This window comes from Emydura macquarii, unplaced genomic scaffold, assembly GCF_026122565.2.
Source record: "Emydura macquarii macquarii isolate MOO-44397 ecotype Brisbane River unplaced genomic scaffold, CSIRO-AGI_Emac_v2 contig_719, whole genome shotgun sequence".
Taxonomy (NCBI): Eukaryota; Metazoa; Chordata; order Testudines; family Chelidae; genus Emydura; species Emydura macquarii.
The window spans coordinates 15328606-15347671 of NW_027130856.1; the positions used below are offsets into that span (position 1 = coordinate 15328606).

The window sequence follows — 19066 nt, forward strand, 5'->3', positions numbered from 1 at the left end:
GTTACACAGTAGTAGAATACCGTTTGTTTAAATATGGTTGGTTTGGTGTGTTGGGGGGAAGGGTGTGTGTGTGTGTGTGTGTGTGTTTTGAGGCAGTGCTGTCTCTTTCAGCAGAGCAGGCAGGAGCCTAGCTGGACCCTCTTTCAGACAGCAGCAGCTGCTGTCAGCAGCGCTCACTCCTGGGCCGGCAGCAGGCAGGCTCCCCTGTTCCCCGACCTCAGGTCAGCGGCGACCGGGTCCCCAGGCAGGGGGAAGGGGCCCCCGACACAGCCCCCTCCGGGCCCCCCCCCTCTGCGCAGCAGGCAGGAGCTGGGCTGCCGGGCTGGAGCAGTTTGGCCCGGGAGGAGGGGCGCGCCGTGCACCGTGGTCCCCCCCTCGCTTACCCCTAGGGCCGCTCCTGTCCGGCAGGGAGGGGACCGTGCAGGCGCTGGGGGGGGTGTTCCTGTGGCAGCAGCTCCACCGCGCCCTTCCTTGCTTTGCATCCTGGCGGCTGCTGGCGACGGGCCGGGCCCGGCCCCTCCCCTCGTGTAAACCCGCCGAGAGATGAGCCGGACGGGCGGCGGGTCGGTACTGTGTGTGTGTGTGTGTGTGTGTGTGTGTGTGGGGCTGGGCCGGGCCGGGCCGCGCATCCCGGCGTCTCCTGCCCGCGGCCGCAGCTGGTGCCCGCCCGCCGCCCGCCCTCCCCGCCCGGCTGCCGCCGGTTCCCGTCTCGGGGGGGGGGGGTGCGATTAGCAGAGCCTTCATGTGCGTGGAGTTCCTGGCGAACGGCCCCGGGGGGTCGCGGACAGCCCGCTGGAGACGTGTGCTCCCCTGCGCTGCCTCCAGTCGGGATGTCTTTAACTCTACATTTAAAAGCGTTTGTCAAACGTTAACTTTAGCGAACAGACTTTTGTCTCTGCTTTGCCCCCCCCCCTCCCCCCGTCTGTGGGGCTGTGGTTGTGTTGGTTTGTGTGTGAAAGGGAAGGGTGGTGCTCAGGACAGTGCTAAAAGCTCTGCTTTGAAGGGATTCTGCCCCTGTAAAATTTCTCTCTACTCTGTTGGGAGCTTACTCAGGCAGCCTCCAGAGAAGCACCTCCTGTTTTCTCTTTCTGACATCCAGAAGAAGGGAGGTTATTAGTGTGAGAGCAGAAGATACATTTTCATCACTACCCTCGCCCAAAGATATCTTTTGTCAGTTGTTAGCTTTGCAGCCATCCTTCATTTCCGCCTCCATGCTGCACAGTGCAGGCCCCGAGGGGCTCACTCCCCAGATGTGGCATGGAGGACAGGGAGAACTGCCTTTGGGTGTGGGAATTCCCCAGAAGGTCTGCTTGGCTCAAACCATGGCCCCCAAGGCACCTGTCTCTGCATCTGGGGAACATGCATAGGAGGAAGAAACTCAGCATAATTTGAAAACAACAAGAGAGATAAATAAGGAAGCTATCTAGCATTGTAGCAGAGCTGTTGATTACACATTAACTACAAATCTTGTATGATAAATTCTGTCAAAACTTAACTTTTTGTTTGTTTGTGTAAGGAGTGTCCAGTCTGTTCTGCTGTAGAGGGTGGGAGTAAAAGTAACTTGCTGAAGGGAGAGAGTTCTAAACACTTTGGTATATTAAAATATTTTTGTAATGGATCTTAAAGTTTTTTCCTACATGAAAACTTTCTAATGAACTTTATAATCTTGTAAAACCTAAAATCTGTCTTTTCAACCTAAAGTCCAATAACAAGCGCTTCAGGAGAACAAAATGAATATGATGAAAAGCTAACTTGTGAAATCAGGTGGTTCAAGTGACTTCTACTTCCTTAACTTGCAAATTGTTAAATCTGATCAAATAAGCATTTTGTAGATCCTGTTGATCGCAGTGACTTGCCTCCATACTTAACCCATAGCTTTTGTCTGTGCTAGGCAAAATGACATTGCTGCCATTATTTATTTATTTTATTTGAATTACAATAGCACCCAGGAACCCTAACCATATTAGTGGACGTGATTTCAGCAGGGGGAATTCCTTGGGGCTATAGAGTGCCTTTTCTTTGTCTGCTAAAATTACATTAAGATTTGGCAGAGCTAGCGTTAAAAATCATTTCAATGCAGAGCCATCCTCCCACTCTGGGAAAGTAGCCTTCTCCTACTGCCAGCTAAAGTAGTCAGTCCATAACTCAAGAAGCAACAATCTGTGCAATGGTGCTAAAGTGTTCTGGTTCAGACTCTGCTGATGATTCATGGGGGAAGAGGGATGTTACAAGTTGTACTTTAAAAATTCTATTATGTTTTTCTTTAAAAATAATTATTAATATAATAAAAACTTGGAGATTACACACACAGAGATTTATTATTAAAAAGGGTTAATTTGCTTCCAAAGTGAAGCTCTTGAAAGTTAGGAGATGCCAGTTTTGATTGCCATGCAATCTCAGTGTGAGTATGATGAGTATAACAGTATGATGCAGTTGCAAAAAGGTTAATACCATCCTGGGTGTATTCACAGGAGCGTTTGTATGGGAAAAACGGGAGGTAATTGTCCCTCTCTACTTGGTAATGGTGAGGCTTCAAGCAAAGTACTATGTCCGGTTCTGGTCACCACACTTCAGGAGAGATGTGGACAAACTGGAGCGAGTTCAGAGGAGAGAACAAAAATGATAAAAGCTTTAGAAAACCTGACCTATGAGGAAAAGTTTTTTAAAAACTGAACATGTTTAGTCTTGAGAAAAGAAAACTGAGTGGGAACCTGATGACAGGTCTTCAAATATGTTAGTCTGTTATAAAGAAGAGGATGGTCAATTATTCTCCATGTCCACTGCAGGTAGGATAATCTGCAGCAAGGGAGATTTAGGTTGGATATTAGGAAAAACTTTCTAACTATATGGGTGGTTAAACTCTACACTTTCAAGGGAGGTTGTGGAATCTCCATCATTGGAGGTTTTTATGAACAGGTTGGATAAACACCTGTCAGAGATGGTCTATGTTTACTTGGTCCTGCCTCAGTGCAGGGGGCTGGACTTGATGATGTCTTGAGGTCCTTTCTAGATTCACATTTCTATGATTCTATTTTTCCATAGAACTCTGCCTCATTCAGTGCACAGGATGTATACACAAGGGGGCAGAATTAAAGGTGTATGGGCAACTAAATCTGGCATTTCCTAACTTTCAAGTGCTTGACTTTGCAATTTAAATAACACACAAAAATCTATGTTAAAAGAATATCATAAATATTTACACATATACACTTGACAATTCTTCTCTCTGCGTAGGTGAAACAAACTTTTTGTTCTTGAACAAATTGCTTATGTACCAACACTCAAATTTGAAAAGCTGTCAATTAGAGAACATACTATTATCTAAAAACCAAGGAAATTTGATATGTAAGTTAATAAGAAACAATAATCATGGACTCCCATTATGTCATTTTTAAGCCACTATACAGATTTTAGGCAGGTATTAAAGTTCTCACTTTAGGTTGATGTGAAAAGGAATGATACTTCCCTACTTCAGTAGTTCTTGTCTAATAGAGTTGTTACACTGACTAACCTATTTAAAAACATTTACATTAAAGGGGAAAATTTAAATAATGGTTTTTAAAGTCACAAAAATGGAATCTTTAAGCAGTCTTCTTTCTTGTCAAACAGAAGTCAAAGAACAATCTGCAGAGGAGGATGCCCAAACTGAAGTGGACAGCAACAAGCAGCTAACACCAATTCTTCAGCGCTCAATATCTGAGGAGTCCGCAAGCTCCACTGCCTCTGTTGGTGTTGAAGCCAAAACCAGGTTAGTAAGTGAGACAGATGAGTGCTGAGCCAGTGGTGGGGGAAGGGCTAAAAATTGAGTAGTGGTGCAGAGAATGCTAGGTGCATAGGTGTGGGACAGTGCTGGTGCTTTGGAGCTTTAGAAGCCACCTTGTTGGCAGCTGCTATGTTTGAGACTGACAGTTTAATTAGCCTGCAGGGGAACCGGGGTTGGAAAAGCGTATTTCTTAAGTGTCCTCCTCAGTTATCAAACTACACAGGAAAGCTTCAGAATTGTAAAATGTTGACAATGTAAATGTAAATGTTTGGGGGTTTGTGTACAAGTGGATACACTACACCCACTAGTAAAGCCTTTCTGGTAAGAAATAAAAGGTGTGTTTTATATAACAATGGTCTAACATAACAGCACGTCAAAAGTTTCAGATGATATTTTTTGCATTTTTGAGCAATCTGTTTTTAATTTTATCTTGTATGCCATAATCTTTCTTACTTTTCAGAGTCTCTAATATGCAAATAAATGTTAACTGTATTTTACTTTTAAATTTTGTGTACCTGTAAATTACTAGTGCCAGTGAAAGTAGCAATCATATGACACTGGCAAGAGCAAGGCCTATTGTGGGCAGGCACCACCGGAACAATATCACAGAACTCTGGCAATACACCTCCAGCCAAGCTTCCAAAGCAGCTGTCAGCCCAGTTGTGGGCCTCTGTTTGTTGCAGAAGTTATCATATCAGTTTTAAGAGACTTTATTATGTGGATATATGTTTTGAACATGAGTATGAGTTTGAACCTGTGCCCCCGATACGAAAGACCTTAATTGTCTGCATCATATACCTTTTACAGATTTTACATGTTCAAAAACTTCTGTTAGAAGGGAAATATCTGTGGGAGCCACACTGATTATATCAGTAAACTGAGGAGTATGTGTGTGTGTGGAGAGATTGTTATAACCTTGCTCAAGAAACCATCTTGTGATACTGATAAACTATCCCACTATTGCCCTTTCTCAGATCATTATAGGGAGGACATTTATTAAGAAGGTGCTGGTGAGGCATGTATCTGGGGTCTTTAGGTTTTCTTGATCCCAGACAGTTTGGTTTTAAGTCTGGATGTAGTATGGACATTGCATTGACTGCAATGTTGGTTGGTCTCCTCGTCACCAGGGATGAAAATCAGATGTCAGTTAATTTTTTTCTTAATCTAACACTGCACTCATCTAAAACCCATGCATATCTTAAGAGTAACAGCTTTGTTTTTTGACGTATCTTCTATATCATTGTTCATGAGGGGTGGTGACACATCTATCCTGACAGGAGTCGAAGGAATAGCTTTTGAGTGTCTTCACTCCTTTCTGTTAGAAAGAACTCCAGATAGATCAAGCAGAATATATTAGAAATTGATCCTCGGTTCTGTAGTGTCCTCGCATGGAGAGAGAGAGAGAACATGCCAAGAGTTAGGGGAGGAGGAGGATATAAAGTCAGAAGTGTAAGGTGGATTGTGAATTTCATGGAAACGTTTGAAAATTAAGAGGGCAGTTTTGAAGCTTCCTAGAGTAAAAAAAAAAAAATAATCCGGATGAAACATTTATACTTCTCCTGAAGCTTAGAAATTTGAGGTTTTAGGGAAACCAGGGGAAAAGTATTGCAACAGACAAGGCAGAAATCGATCAGAGTGTGAAAAAGTAGCAGTGAGGGCTATGTCAAAGTAATGCCGAAACACTGGCATTGTTCTGGAGGTGGGAGATAGACTTACTGACGAGTGAAGTGAGAGTAGACAGAAAGTCTGGGGTAAAAGATGCTTTCAGGATTTCTGGCTTTGGGAGTGAGTTTAAGGCTTGATTTCAGGAGAGTGAGAGTAGTGTAAGAGACATGTGACAAGGCACTTCACCCAAGTAAATTACTTTGATCTTTGAAGCATTTAGTAGTAAGGAAGTTACAATGTAGTTAGGGAATATCAGTATTACTTTTATGCAGCTGATATCCACAGCTTTATTTTCTTGTACTTCTCTCTGATCTCTCTTAACTTTGAGGCTAACTGGGATGTCTCTGAGGGTGATAATGGAGAACAGAGCCAAGGTTGTAACCTTAGTGGAATTACCTAGCAGAAAATGTATGTTCATGTGCACATGCATGTGTGAGTCCAAGAGAGAGTGAATAAGAAATGTGAATAAGAAATGGACAATGGAATGGTAACAGTGTTAGGATTAAAACTCAGAAATAGAGAGCTGGAGACACCAAAATAAAAAATAGCATCGGAAGCCATGCTGATGTGAAGTAGGCTGAAAAGAGAAAGAGGAATCTGTGCTCAGAAATGAGGAGTAGTGGTGTTGGAAGGGCCGGGCAGTAAGATCAAGCAGAGTTGGAGTCATGGCAGTGACAAAAGCAGTTTGTTTGTCTCATGATTTTTGAATTTGCAGTTTTAGCAATATTGCAAAAGGCATGAAGAAACTGAAATTGGAAAGGGCACATTTAGACGCTGTTTTATTTCACAAAGATGTGGTTGGCTACTGAATGTCAGTTGTATATGTAGTATGTATGGACAGAGACAAAAAGGTGCCTGATTAAAACAGCAGCAGAGTTCTTTATCTTTAGAACATTACAAAACTCCTTGTAGCACTCAAAGGAGAAAGGAACGAAGAAAGAAAATGTGAAGTGGAATAGAGATTAGATTACCTAGACAGAATAGCCCTCCACAGGGTTTGACAGGAGAAGCTAAATCTTCAGACAGTTGGGGGCAAGCTGTATTTAATGTTACACACAAAAAACTGTGTTTAAAAATAATATTGTTATGCTTGCAAAGTCAGGCACTCAGAAATTAGGAAATACTAGAATTAGGGATGCCTGCACAACCTTAATTTGGCCCCCTTCTGTGGATGTATTATTATACAGTCTTTAATTGCATGATCACATACTATTTCAATGTATAGGCCTAGGCTTTATTTACTGCACACTATTCAAATCCTGCTCTAAAGACAGAATTATTAATTTCCTCATGGGCTTTTCTGTGGTGCACGTCACTTAGTCTCTGAGTTCTTCATAAATATTGAGTAATACATTTATATTCACTGCATCTTTGTGAAATGAGGGGTTGCTGTTGTTAACCCCATTTTACAGACAGCAGACTAGACCCAAAGAGATTAAGGTAAAAAATATCCACTAGTATTGGAGGCCCAAGTTAAGATGACTAAGACCTGATTTTTAAAGTACTTAACATTATATAGTACTTTTTATGTGTAAAGCACAGCTCTCATTGACTTTAGTTGCAGCTGTGAATGCTCAGCACTTCTGGAAATTAGATTCCGGGTTCTCAAGTTGGGCACCAAGAAAATGAAACACACACAATTTGTGGTCACCTGTGAACATTTTGGCATAAGTGACTTGACTAACATCACACAGGAACTCTGTGGTAGAGACAAAGATAGACACCAGTTATCTAGGGCAGCATTAAACTGCTATAACCATTAGACCTTCCTTTCTCTTACTGCAATCCCATCTCATTTACTGCACATCTTCCAATTTCTGTAACATCTGTAGGACACCAGCTTCATTTAACATCTGCCTTTAGTACATAATCCTGATTCATCCGCTGAACAGATCCATAAGCATGCACTGAATGAGGCCTGAAGCCTGTTAAAAAGTTACTATGTGATCATGTAATTAAAGACTGTATCATGATAGCATATCTACCAGGGGCCAAAAAATAGTTGCACAGGCATTTTTAGTTCTGGCATTTCCTAACTTTTGAGTGCTTGACTTTGCAACCTTACAAAAGTTCTTTTAACTTAGTTTTTGTGTGTGTAATTTCTGAGGTTTTTAGAAAAAGTAAACTGAAAAGACATAAATTCCATCATTTGGCAGCATATTGACACCCATGTGGTTCATCAGGAGGATCAGGACCTTTAGATTTACTGCACAGACCTGTGGTACTTGAGCTATTGCAGTAACCGACAGTAATAATAGGTAGTCATTCTCCATGTGGACCATCAGAGGGGGATGAGAGACAGTTTGTCAGGGAGTTTCGTGGATATTTGCTGGGAGAAGAGGAATAGTGAGGCTCAGGAATCCATTCTAGGCTCTAGAGGGAAGCATACTTTAGTGGGGACACTCATCTGCCTGTCGCTCATGCCCCCAGGCTTCACTCATTCCAACCTGTCCCTGTCCCAGTCCTGTTTCTTCATCACTTCTGGCTCCTTGTTCCAGTCAAATTCTCCTTCCTTACCCAGTCCCAGTCTCCACTCCTCAGCCTTCTCATCCCGGCTCCTTGCCCTGCCAGTCCCCGTTCCTCCTACCCTGCTCTTCATCCGATATCTCTCCCCCTCCTCCCACACACACACTGGCTTTAGCCACTGACTCTGTCCTCACCCCCTCTTTCCTTAGGTGCTGGTCCCAGTCTCCTTGTCCAGCCAGTCCCAGTGTCTCTCCGCTTCTACCAGGTCCTTGTTGGATCTCAGTATTGCCTTTCCCTAGCCAACTGACCTACCCCCCTCATTTTTCTCACTGGCTATCAGTCCTAGCCTCCTCACCCAAACAGTCCCAGCCTCTCCTCCTTTCCTATCCCCGCCCCTCCTCTCAGTCCCAGTCTCCTTGTGCAACCAGTCCTACCCTGTCTTCTTCCTCCAGTCTCTCAGTCTAAATATCACACCCCCCCATTCCCATCCCCCCAACTCCTGGTCTCACCAGTCCCAAACTACTCCTTTCCCCCTGCCCCCACTCTGGCTTTTGTGCCCTCTGCATTTGAATCAGATGGCTTCCTCCACCACATTGCCTGGATGCCAGCAGAAGTGTCACTGAGGGCACAGAAAAGATAGGGTCCCTGTTTTCTGTTCCAGTGCCTGGCACCACCTCAGCCCAAAGCAGCCATGAGTTGCAGTTGCAGAGAAAGTCCTTCTGAGCCCCAATGGCCATGGGCTGGAAGGAGCATGCTCAGTCACTCTGTGGGGATGGCGCATGCACAGTCTGGTCAGCACTAGGGACTGTGAGAAGCTCAAAGTTGCTCAAGGGGGGACAGAATCTTCAGAGATTTTAGCTGATAAGCTCTAGCAAGTCTCTACCAAGCATGTGCAAAGTGCAGTTTTCAAAGGCCTATTTGTAATCTGGCCAAGTCTGGGCAGATTTTCACAGGGACAGCAAAGATACACCCCCTGTTAAATTTCAAATCCCTTTTCCAAAGCACGGGGGCATTAGAGCATTTCAAGGGAAAGATCACCAGAATTTTTTAACAGGTGCAAAACAACATATTTTCCTTAGGTTCGTTCTTGAAAATGGCTGAACTGTTTTGGCTGAGTTAAAAAAACCAGTTCAGACTGAGGCAGATACTAGGCATGGAACATTTCAGTTGAAACAGTTAAAATTTGGCAAAGTTTTATAAGCAACTGAAAATAGGGTCTTTATAATGGGAAGTGTCAGGTAACTTTAATAATAGGCAACATTACTTGTCCCACCTGTAATACTTCAACAGTGCACTTCTTGTTTCACTGTATTTCATCTGCCTAGAGATGGAGTTTTGTTTACACATATGATCCATGTGCTTTGAGCTGTGACATCTTTAGAAATAGTTCAGACTTTTTTCGTTTGGCCACTTATAAGTTAAATCAGCCTGGATTTCTCACAGTTCCTATATGGGATTCTTGCTTAAGGGTTAAAAAAACTATTCCATCAGAACTTTGAAGAATAACTGCAGATGGCCTTGGGATAATTTTTCTACTTAAGATCTACTAAGTAGTTTCTTGAAATTCACTTTATTTAGAACCAGTGTTCTAGCACCTGCTCTATTTAGAACATCTCAAGGGTTTTATTATGTACATCTTCTGTTTTTTGAACATTTGTAATTGAGTTTTGAAAATTTACCTTGAGTTGAAACCTGACACATAATGACTCTGAATAGGAGCATATTTTTCAATTTATTTTTTCTTACAAAAGTCAGTAAATTGTTTTTTGTTGGGGGGGGGAGGGGGAGTTGCTTTGTTTAATTTTTTTTTTTAATGAGAAGGATGTTAGGATGTTGGTGTGTGTGTTGAACTCCAGCTGTGCTGATTTTGAAAAAATTGGAAAGCAGTTAGTGTATAATGTGGTTTAATTGCTTTGTGTATTTTGAAGGTGGTAAAAATACAGAATAGTTTTTAACTTTGAAATACAACTGTTGCCTATACCTACCACTTACAAAGAACGGTTGGAAGGAATTTTACTAGGGACATGTAATATGCATGCTAAAATACTGTATACTCTTACAAGACGGTCTGCAATGGCAACATCCAGCAAACTACTACAGGAAATTCCTGGCTGATTGATTTTTCTCTTGAGATTCATTTTATGTCAGAGTGGAAAGATCTTTTGCATTTGTAGCAGCCACATTAAGAAATGAGTTCAAACACAACTTTTACATTTCAAAAATACCTTTCTTTTTCTGTTTTTAATGCCATTTTCTAGACTACCCATTGTTGTGCTTGATGTATTTTTTATAATTACATTGAGAGGACTGAATTATTGGCTTGTGAATTCTGCTTCCATATCAAGATCTTACACAACTTATACAGACATTTCTCCACAGGCAGCTTTACACTGAGTTTACTGCAATGGGGGAGCATGCGGGAAAGTTACCAAACATCTACAGGAACAGCAATGTGTCTAGATAAAAATGAGTGATGAATGATCTATCTGCAAATGTTTACACTTCCCCCCACAATTTTCACAGGAGGCTTAGCCACTGTATTTTTCAGTGCATATTTTGCACGCATTAAAACTCACAATGAAGCATATTATTGGCATTATTTATTTCGCAAGTTATTTATAAAATAAAGTACTGCTTGAATGCCTCGGTTTGGCCTCACATAAGTAGCAGTCTCTAAGGATGCATCCACAGTAATGACACTGGTTTGTTCTTAACACATAACCAATACCACAGAAAATCCTGTTAAACACAGTACGATTTGTAGTTTTAATACAAATGACTAGTGTTAGGGGGATGTTTGCTAATTACCTGTCAACTAACACAAGGTATGAACAAACTTTTTTCCCCAGTGTAGACAAAGGCTTTACCCTAAAATCTATGCTTATGTGTGTGGAGAAAAATATTAGAAGACACATTGATGTTCAGTGCTTTTGTTAGTAGTTAAAATGTGTACAGGGATTACTCGGATTAACATTACCATCCAGCATATATGGACATGAGGGAACAGAACTTTCAAGGATAGCTCACATCTGCTTGAATAACAAAGGCCATGTCTACACTACAAAATTATGCCGATCTAACTTACATCGGTATGCAGCTGCCACAGTTAACATATTGCTTATGTTTGTGCACACTTTACTCCTTGTGTCAGTGGTGCGTGACCTCCACCAGTACTGTTTATAGCAATGCAGAGTGCAGTGCACTATGGGTAGGTTTCCCACAATGCAACTCACTACCATCCAGCGCGGGGTGTTTTGGAAAGTTTTTACAATGCCTGATGGGGGGCGAAAAGAAACCTGCAGGGGTGACTGGGAGCATGGGGTCAACTTCTCATAATGCAGTATTCTCCATCCCATAATAATTTCATATGAATCGCATAATATTTCATGCCTTCTTTTCAAAATCTGCGTAAACCTGTGCATCTCTTCTCACTGTTGGCCACCTCTGACAGAACCACGCAGCCTGCACAGCTCTGTGCTATTGTCATGAGCATTGCAAGCACAGAACAGATGATCCTCCAGTATTTGCAGAGCCCCAGGGAACATGGAGGCTTGGAGGCTAGATTGTTGTGGGACATGGAAAGAAACGATTCAAGATTGTTGTTGGCGTTCATGGAGCAGCTGGAAATGGTGGAGCACCAGTTCTGGGCCCGAGAAACAAGCACTGATTGGTGGGATCACATTGTTATGCAGGTATGGGATGATGAGCAGTGGCTGCCAAACTTCCAGATGTGTAAGGTCACATTTCTGGATCTGTTCACTGAACTTGCTCCAGCTCTCCAGTGAATGGACACCAACATGAGAGCTGCACTGATAGCTGAGAAGCAAGTGGCAATCGCTCTGTGGAAACGTGCAATGCCAGATTGCTACTGGTCAGTCTGGAATCAATATGGAGACGGAAAATCCAGCGCAGGGGTCTTTGTCATGCAAGTGTGCAGGGCCGTTAATTGCCTCCTGCTATGCAGGACTGTGACTCTGAGCAATGTGCAGGACATAGTGAGGTTCCCAAACTGCAGTGAGGTGATAGATGGCATACATATCCCTATTTTAGCACCAGATCACCTTGCCACAGAGAACATCAACAGAAAGGGCTACTTTTCTGTGTATGCAAGCGCTGGTGGATCACCAGGGATGCTTTACCAACATCAGCGTGGGCTGGTCGGGGATGGTGCATGGTGTGCGCATCTTTAAGTACACAGGACTGTTCAGAAAGCTGCAAACAGGGACTTTCTGTTCCCATGAATGGATTACCGTTGGGAATGTTGAAATGCCAATAGTGATCCTGGGAGAGAGACCCAGTTTACCCCTTGCTACCATGTCTGTACACTAGCTACCTTGACAGCACTTCAGCTACAGGCTCAGCAGGTTCAAAATGACAATTGAACGTGCCTTTGGTCATTTGAAGGCATTGTTTACTTACAAGATTGGACCTCAGTGAGAAAAATATCTCACTGGTTATAGCTGCCTGCTGTGTCCTGCATAATATCTGTGAAGCAAAGGGAGAAAAGTTTCCACTGAGGTGGAGCAGCTGTCTGCTGAATATGAACAAACAGATACAAGGGCTATTGGCAGAGCTCAGAGCGGAGCCGTACATCTCAGAAAGGCTTTGAAAGACTGTTTTAATAGTGAGCCAGAGTTGCTGTAGTGTGCTCTGTCTGGCCTGGCTCTTTTGCAGCCCTTATAAATCTTTCAGTGATACTCTGTATGTAGGAATATAGCAATGTCAGTGCACCTATTAATATGTCTGTGAAGGATGTTATGGGTTCCGTGACACAGTGAAGTAATAGGGAAATTGGTGGGTGTCAGACCTGCTCCGCACCACATAGCATATGTTGTGAACTAATAAAGATTAATTTTGTTCCAAAAATAGAATTTTATTCTGTAACACACACCAGGCAATTAAAAATAACATTTAAAACTTAGGCTTGGTCTATGCTACATACATACTTCAATATAATTGTGTTGCTCAGGGATGTGAGGCATCCGTGCAGCTGCACCAATGTAAATTTGTAGTGTAGACCTGCCCTTAATAAATTAAGGGAACAGAACTTATGAAAGGGAAAGAATACTTCATTTCAGGTACACACAGACCAACCATGGCTTTCACAAGTCAGTGTATGTGTAGCTATGATTGTCTTTAATGTCCCCCTGGGTGGAATGGTAAGGGCAGTGCACTGACTCTTGATTGCCACATGGAATGTTGCGGGGGGGCGAGGGAGGGACAGGTACAGAGAGGTCCTGATGATTAGTTTTCTATAGCCTGCAGAGGCAGGTGAGCACAGGATTGTTGAACCTGCATGTCTGCTAGAGTCTGCAGCATCTCAGTTTGCTGTCAGAAGCACAAGCATCTTCTGCTGTATGTCCCTCTCTTTTTCCTGTGCCTTTCTCCTCTCCACTCTGTCCTTCTTCATGCTGTTAGCAAGGGTGATCCTCCCGGCCCTGGTCCCGTTCTCTGTAGCAGTGGCTTGCAAGATCTCTTGAAACATGTCATCCCATGTCCTGTTCTTTCTCCTCATCTGTCTCAGTCATTCCGCAGGTAGGGAGGGGGAGACTCTGAAGGCTTCAATGGCAGCAGGTGCAGATACAACACACAGAGGTAGCATTGTCAGTATATTCATGACAGAAATTGAAACTTAAGATACTGAAGTCACTCCCCTTGCTCCCCAAAAGCTGTAAGCACTACATTCTCACTTCTCCTTGTGGTTGATAGAGCAAGGTGTCAATCACAGCACCAGTCATGGTGAGTATGACCCTTGGGGGAAGGGGTGAGGGGGGAATAGCTTGCTGGCATGATTATAGTTGTATAGAGCAATGGGACTGAATATTGGCACCAGTTTCCGCAGGCGGTGGTGATTTTAGCTGATATCTCACTTCTGAGGATAAGAGGCAGAGAGAGCACAGCTGCTGCTGGCCTCCTGATGCCGCCTGGGCCTGTATGCTACTGGCCTGTGTACTGCAATGGTGCCTGCTGAAGTAATTGCTGAGTGGTGTGGGAAAGTGTGCTACTGCAGGGGAAGAAATAAGGCAGCCCTCCCTAGAAACCTTCAGGAGAGGATTGCAGAGTACCTCCGTGAAAGCTTCATCAAGATCTCTATGGAGGATTCAGGGGACATTCTGGTGCACATAAACAAACTGGTCCATGTGGCCCCCTCTGCCTAACTCTAAAGGGAAATGACAAACAGATAGCAACTCTGCCTCTATTGGTTGTTTCACTACCTCTACTAGTACAAGCAAAAAATAAATAAATTAACAGATATGTCCTGCTACTTTGTGGGTTACATACCTGTAATTTCAAAGTAAACTGCATACTTCATAGAGATTCCTTCCCCTGCATTAGGCTCACCCAGGCATGACTGTTGGGACTGGCTGCACTATGGTGGAGTCAAAAACATGTCCTGGCTTGCTGCGCATCTGGATCCCCCAGTTGCCTGTACACCATGCTCCTTCTCCTCTGCCACCTACTCCTCCTCCTCACTGTTCACAGGTGGGGCCTGTGACTCTGGCTTCTAGGAATTATCACTGTGTCAATGTAACTACTCAACCCTGACTTCCACAATCCATGTTCCCCCCTTCCAAGGGAGGTTTGGCTCCTAAGGAGTGCAGCCACTTTCACAGTGGCCACTGTAATGTCTCAATCCCACCAGTTCTTCGGTGATGCCTACTGTTACTTATTCCTCCACTTCCCCAGTGGCTAATGAGGCCGGGGGGGGGAAGGGGGAATGGGACCCAGGCCCTCCCACTACTCCAGGTCCCGGCCCAGAGACCCTGTGGATTGCAACCTCCTGCTGTGCCTTAAACTTCTTTCCCTGCTGCTGTCTCCCTGGGCCACTTCCCCCAGCCCTAGCACCTTCTCTGCCCATCCTCAGAGCCTGCTAGCACCCACTCCCAGCAGTAACACTGTCTCAGGTGCCACAGGCCTCTCAGCCTGTGAGAGAGACAGAGTGCCTTCCCTCTGTGAGCTTCAGGCAGTCACCGCTCTGCTCTGCCCTGCAGCTCCTTTTATATGGGCCTGCTGACCTTCAATTGGCTGTTCCTCCCAGCCTCTCTCCTTTTGGCCACCTCCCACGCAGCCTCCCTAGGGCTGCTTTAACCCCGTAAGTACCAGTGTGGGGCAGAAGCCCCATCACAGACCTCTATTTTTCGATTCCTCCCCATATTCTTGGCTCCTGAATGGGGGAGTGTGTCTGCTACTAGGCCCTTAAACCAAGGCTGCTGCTTTTTTGCTTTTTTCTTCCTTTCTGAATACACCAGTGCTCACATCAGCTGTGGTTGATAGCTTTTCCCAAACAGTAGCATGAAACTGACATGATTGTTTACATTTTCACAGGTGTCCACACCATTCTGAATAGCAGCCAACAATAATTTTGTTAATTTCACCCTATTGCTGCTTCAGAAGGCTGCAGCCTGCTGCAGAGACCCTGTAGCTGTCTCCGGACCTAGCGCTCCAGTACTGGGCTATATAATGGCATCCTACTTTAAATATCTTCATTTAATTCTTTATGCATCATAATGTTTTGTTTGCAATTTTGACTATTTTACGTTAAGCTGGGTTTTTTAGCTGTTCCTAATGATCCCGACAATTTTTGTAAATTGTTCGAATTAATTTAGACCCCATATGTATGAATAGTTCAAATTATTCCTTCCAATGTGGAAAACCTTGCATCTGTAAACAGTGAATTTCATCTGCCAGTGTGCTGCCCTTTCACCTAACTTTAAATGCCTGTGAAGTCTCTCTCAGTCCTCTTTAGGTTTGACTACCCTAATTTTGCCAACTGATCTGCAAGCGGTGCTTGTGAGGGCAAATCACATGTTTTCATCTAATGCTCTGATTGGGCCATATTGACTGATACATAAATAGCCACTAATTTGTTGCTCTGCCACATTATGTTAAAAATTACTGCCTGGAAGAGCGATCTCTAGTACTCAGTTGTACTCACTTTGCTTCTCTCTCCTCTTTAGGCCCCTCTTCATGCAACGCAGATTTTTCTTGCTTCAAAACATGTTTGTCTTCAGACAGATTCTCTTAAAGATTTCTGGAATGAGTCCCTCACCTGTTGTTCAGTTATGAGCAAGACCTCTCTTGTGGGTTGTGCATTATAAGTATAGACCAACACCTATCCTGTGTCAAGCAGGATCAGTGGGGGCTGGAGAGGGGTCAACAGGAGGCCTAAATATACACAAAGGTTCTTTCCCAAAGCAGCAGGATGAGGTCTTCTCTAGCACTCTCTTCACTGTGAGGAGGGGGACCCAACAAAGGCTCCCGTTGAAGCAACATGACCCCAAAAGGGTGTAGTCTGCCACATACATGACACGATTGGCCGCAGGTTGCTCCTCCTTGGGCCACTGTTAAGAAGTGCTCCAGAAAACCATGTCCTCCTGATATGGCCTTTCCATAGGAGACAGCCAGCTGTGTGCTAGCAGGGTATGTGAGGGACCTTCTCTGCACCCAGTCCTCTTCCGCATTTTCCCTTTTCCAGTGGCCTTGTATTGTAAGGCCAAGATTTTGTCCAATCTCAGATTGCATTAAGTCAAGGTTAAGTGGCTGTACTGGATTGTCATAATCCTCTGTTTCAGGCTGCAACTTTTCCGTTTTTAATTCTCCTTTCTTCATTCTGCTATTGCTGCTGCTTGTACCTGACCTTGCATATGGCTACACTAGAAATGGTGCAGCGCTGTAATGTAGACGCTTATTAAAGCAACAGAAGGGGTTTGTCCATTGGTGTAGTAAATCCACCTCTCCAAGAGCCAGTAACTAGGTCGACAGAATAATTCTTCTATCAGCCTATGTCTACATGTTGAATTAATTACATCGCACAGGGTGTGCAATATTTTGCAGCCCTGAGCATTGTAGTTAAGCCGACCTAACTTTGCAGTGTAGACCAGCCCTTGACGAGCAGTGCAGACAATCTATTATTTTTTCCAAGTCATAGTGAACATTGTACTGTAATTGGACCTCCAGGGGACTTCTTATTTTCAGCTTACTGCTCCCAAAGTCCAAATATGCCACCTCAGAGATGTGCTTAAATTCTATTTAAATGGAGCTCTTTCCAAACCAGCCCTCCACCCAAGTGCCAGATTCCCTTAGGCACATTTTTGGGATCACAGGACATAAATACAAATAAAACAAAGTTGGTCACTTAGGTGTAAAAATGTGTTAAATTATTTTTCTCTTTAAACAGCTTTTAGGTAAATTGTAAAAGTTCACATTTTAGGTTTGTGAATGTGTTTATTTTAGAAATATTGTGCAGTAACCTCCATATGATGTGACACAAGGAGTGCTGCCAGAGCTCTCATTATGTTTTGAGTGTTAATATAAAATTGCAAATGGTACAAGGATAACTTACTTAACAGATCACAATACTATATACATGTAAATTTCCTCAAGTGCAAGTTTGGGCTGCTGTGTTTTTTACACTGTTTGTGTTGAATGGATATATGTATTTGTAGATGATATGTAGACATAATGTGCCATTATGTAGACATTGCTGTGACTGCTCCATTATTCTGATCTTCCGGTTAATTTTTACAGTGTGTATGTGTGCTCGTGTGCGCGTGCATAAAGTTTTATATACAATAGATACATGTTTTTGTATTGTATGCACATGGTTCTGTGGTGTACATACTCTGTGTTGCATGTGTATTAATGTGTATATATACACACACACACAGTGTGTGTATATATAGTGTCAGTAGTGTGAATTTTCCATTATTACCTGTTTGGTGGATATGGGATTTTGGTGAGGTAGTTAATCTCTTTCCCCTCCTCCCGTATCCCTCCCACCCCCCCTTCTTTCCACCATCACCATTTAGATTTGCACCCACCTTCTGGACACAGTAGTGCATGTGAGCGTTTTTTTCCCTTTATAGGCTAAAGACTTTTTAAGCACAGAAAAAATAAAAAAGCCTTTATTAATTTGGGTGTTTTCCAAATTTTTAGCTGACTGTAGAAGAAAAACACAACTACTGTTGCATAACTTTAAATAATTAGAATAATATATTTAATAGTTAAATTGCAAATTCATTTAAAGATATATTTTATTTGTTTATATTTTATTTATTGTACTTTGCATTATGTTTGAAAAAAACAAATTGACACAAAACATGATGACAATTAATAGGAGATTTCCCCAGATTACCCTGGTTTAAAAAAGTTTCCTCTGCTTTGCAGCGAACAACTCTGCGCCTTTTGTTACTGTGGTGAACGAAGCTCATTAGGACAAGGAGAATTAAAACAATTCAGTCCAACGCTAGCGTTTATCACCCCATGGAAGAACCAGCCTTTAAGTAAGAGTGAAACCAATGACAGCAGCGATGGAGCTTGTGAGAGAACTCCAAGGCAAAACTCAGTGCAGCGCAAACGGAGAGGACAGAAGAAGTAAGTTTGTTTCATCATAAAAACTTCTGTCATGATTTTGTTATGTTGTTGATCTATGGTAGAGAGTCCAGAAAGCATATATGCAAACAATGTGGAGTGAGAAGTGACTAATTTGAAAAACTGAAATTATTTTAAAACTATTTGATGCTAAATATTATTAATCTGTGTCTGAAAAATTGCAAACAGCGCTTCTTTCTTTTACTATTCTTTTTCCCTATCAGGGAGAACGTGGTCTTTTATGGAGAGTACAAAAGTAAAACAGACAGACTTTTAAGTTTGTGTATTTGTACTCTTGAAATAGATCTTAGAGAGAGCATGCAAAAGAACAGAAGAGGAGTTATGCATAAACCAGTTGATTTCTAAACTGTTGTAAGTTTGTGTACATTGGAGAGGCAAGAAATTTCTGTGTATCATCTTGTAATCTTTCTTCCCTGGCCCCTTCAAAAAATTAATTCTCGCAACTGTAAAAAGCAACATGCTATGTGAATACAGTATTTTCTGCTATAATCAGAACTCCGTTTGCCATTTGTGTGTGTCAATGTTCTGTTTTAATCCACTGAAGTATAGTAGTATCCCAGCTCCCTTTTGCAATATAGCATTTTTAATAGCTATTTCTGAGAAATTACATTCACACATACACATGGTCCATGTTGAAAGGTTATTGAATATATTTATGGAAATAAAGTTTAAAATACATCCATAACTGGAAATGCAAATTTTTTTTATAATTGCATAATGGAATAGATTTTTTCTTAATATACATTTGGATTGTGTAATTCTGGGTTTTTGCCGTCACCA

The 19066-nt window shown here is 42.7% G+C and overlaps 1 protein-coding gene across 2 annotated transcripts in view; it reads left to right on the forward strand.

The window, feature by feature from the left end:
- KMT2C (lysine methyltransferase 2C) overlaps positions 1-19066 on the forward strand; it is a 302649-nt gene that overhangs the window by 81242 nt on the left and 202341 nt on the right. For both annotated transcript variants that reach the window (XM_067542734.1, XM_067542735.1), the window contains 2 exons: positions 3610-3748; positions 18062-18268. In XM_067542734.1, coding sequence (XP_067398835.1) covers positions 3610-3748; positions 18062-18268 — 346 coding nt within the window. The remainder of the gene's footprint in view (positions 1-3609; positions 3749-18061; positions 18269-19066) is intronic.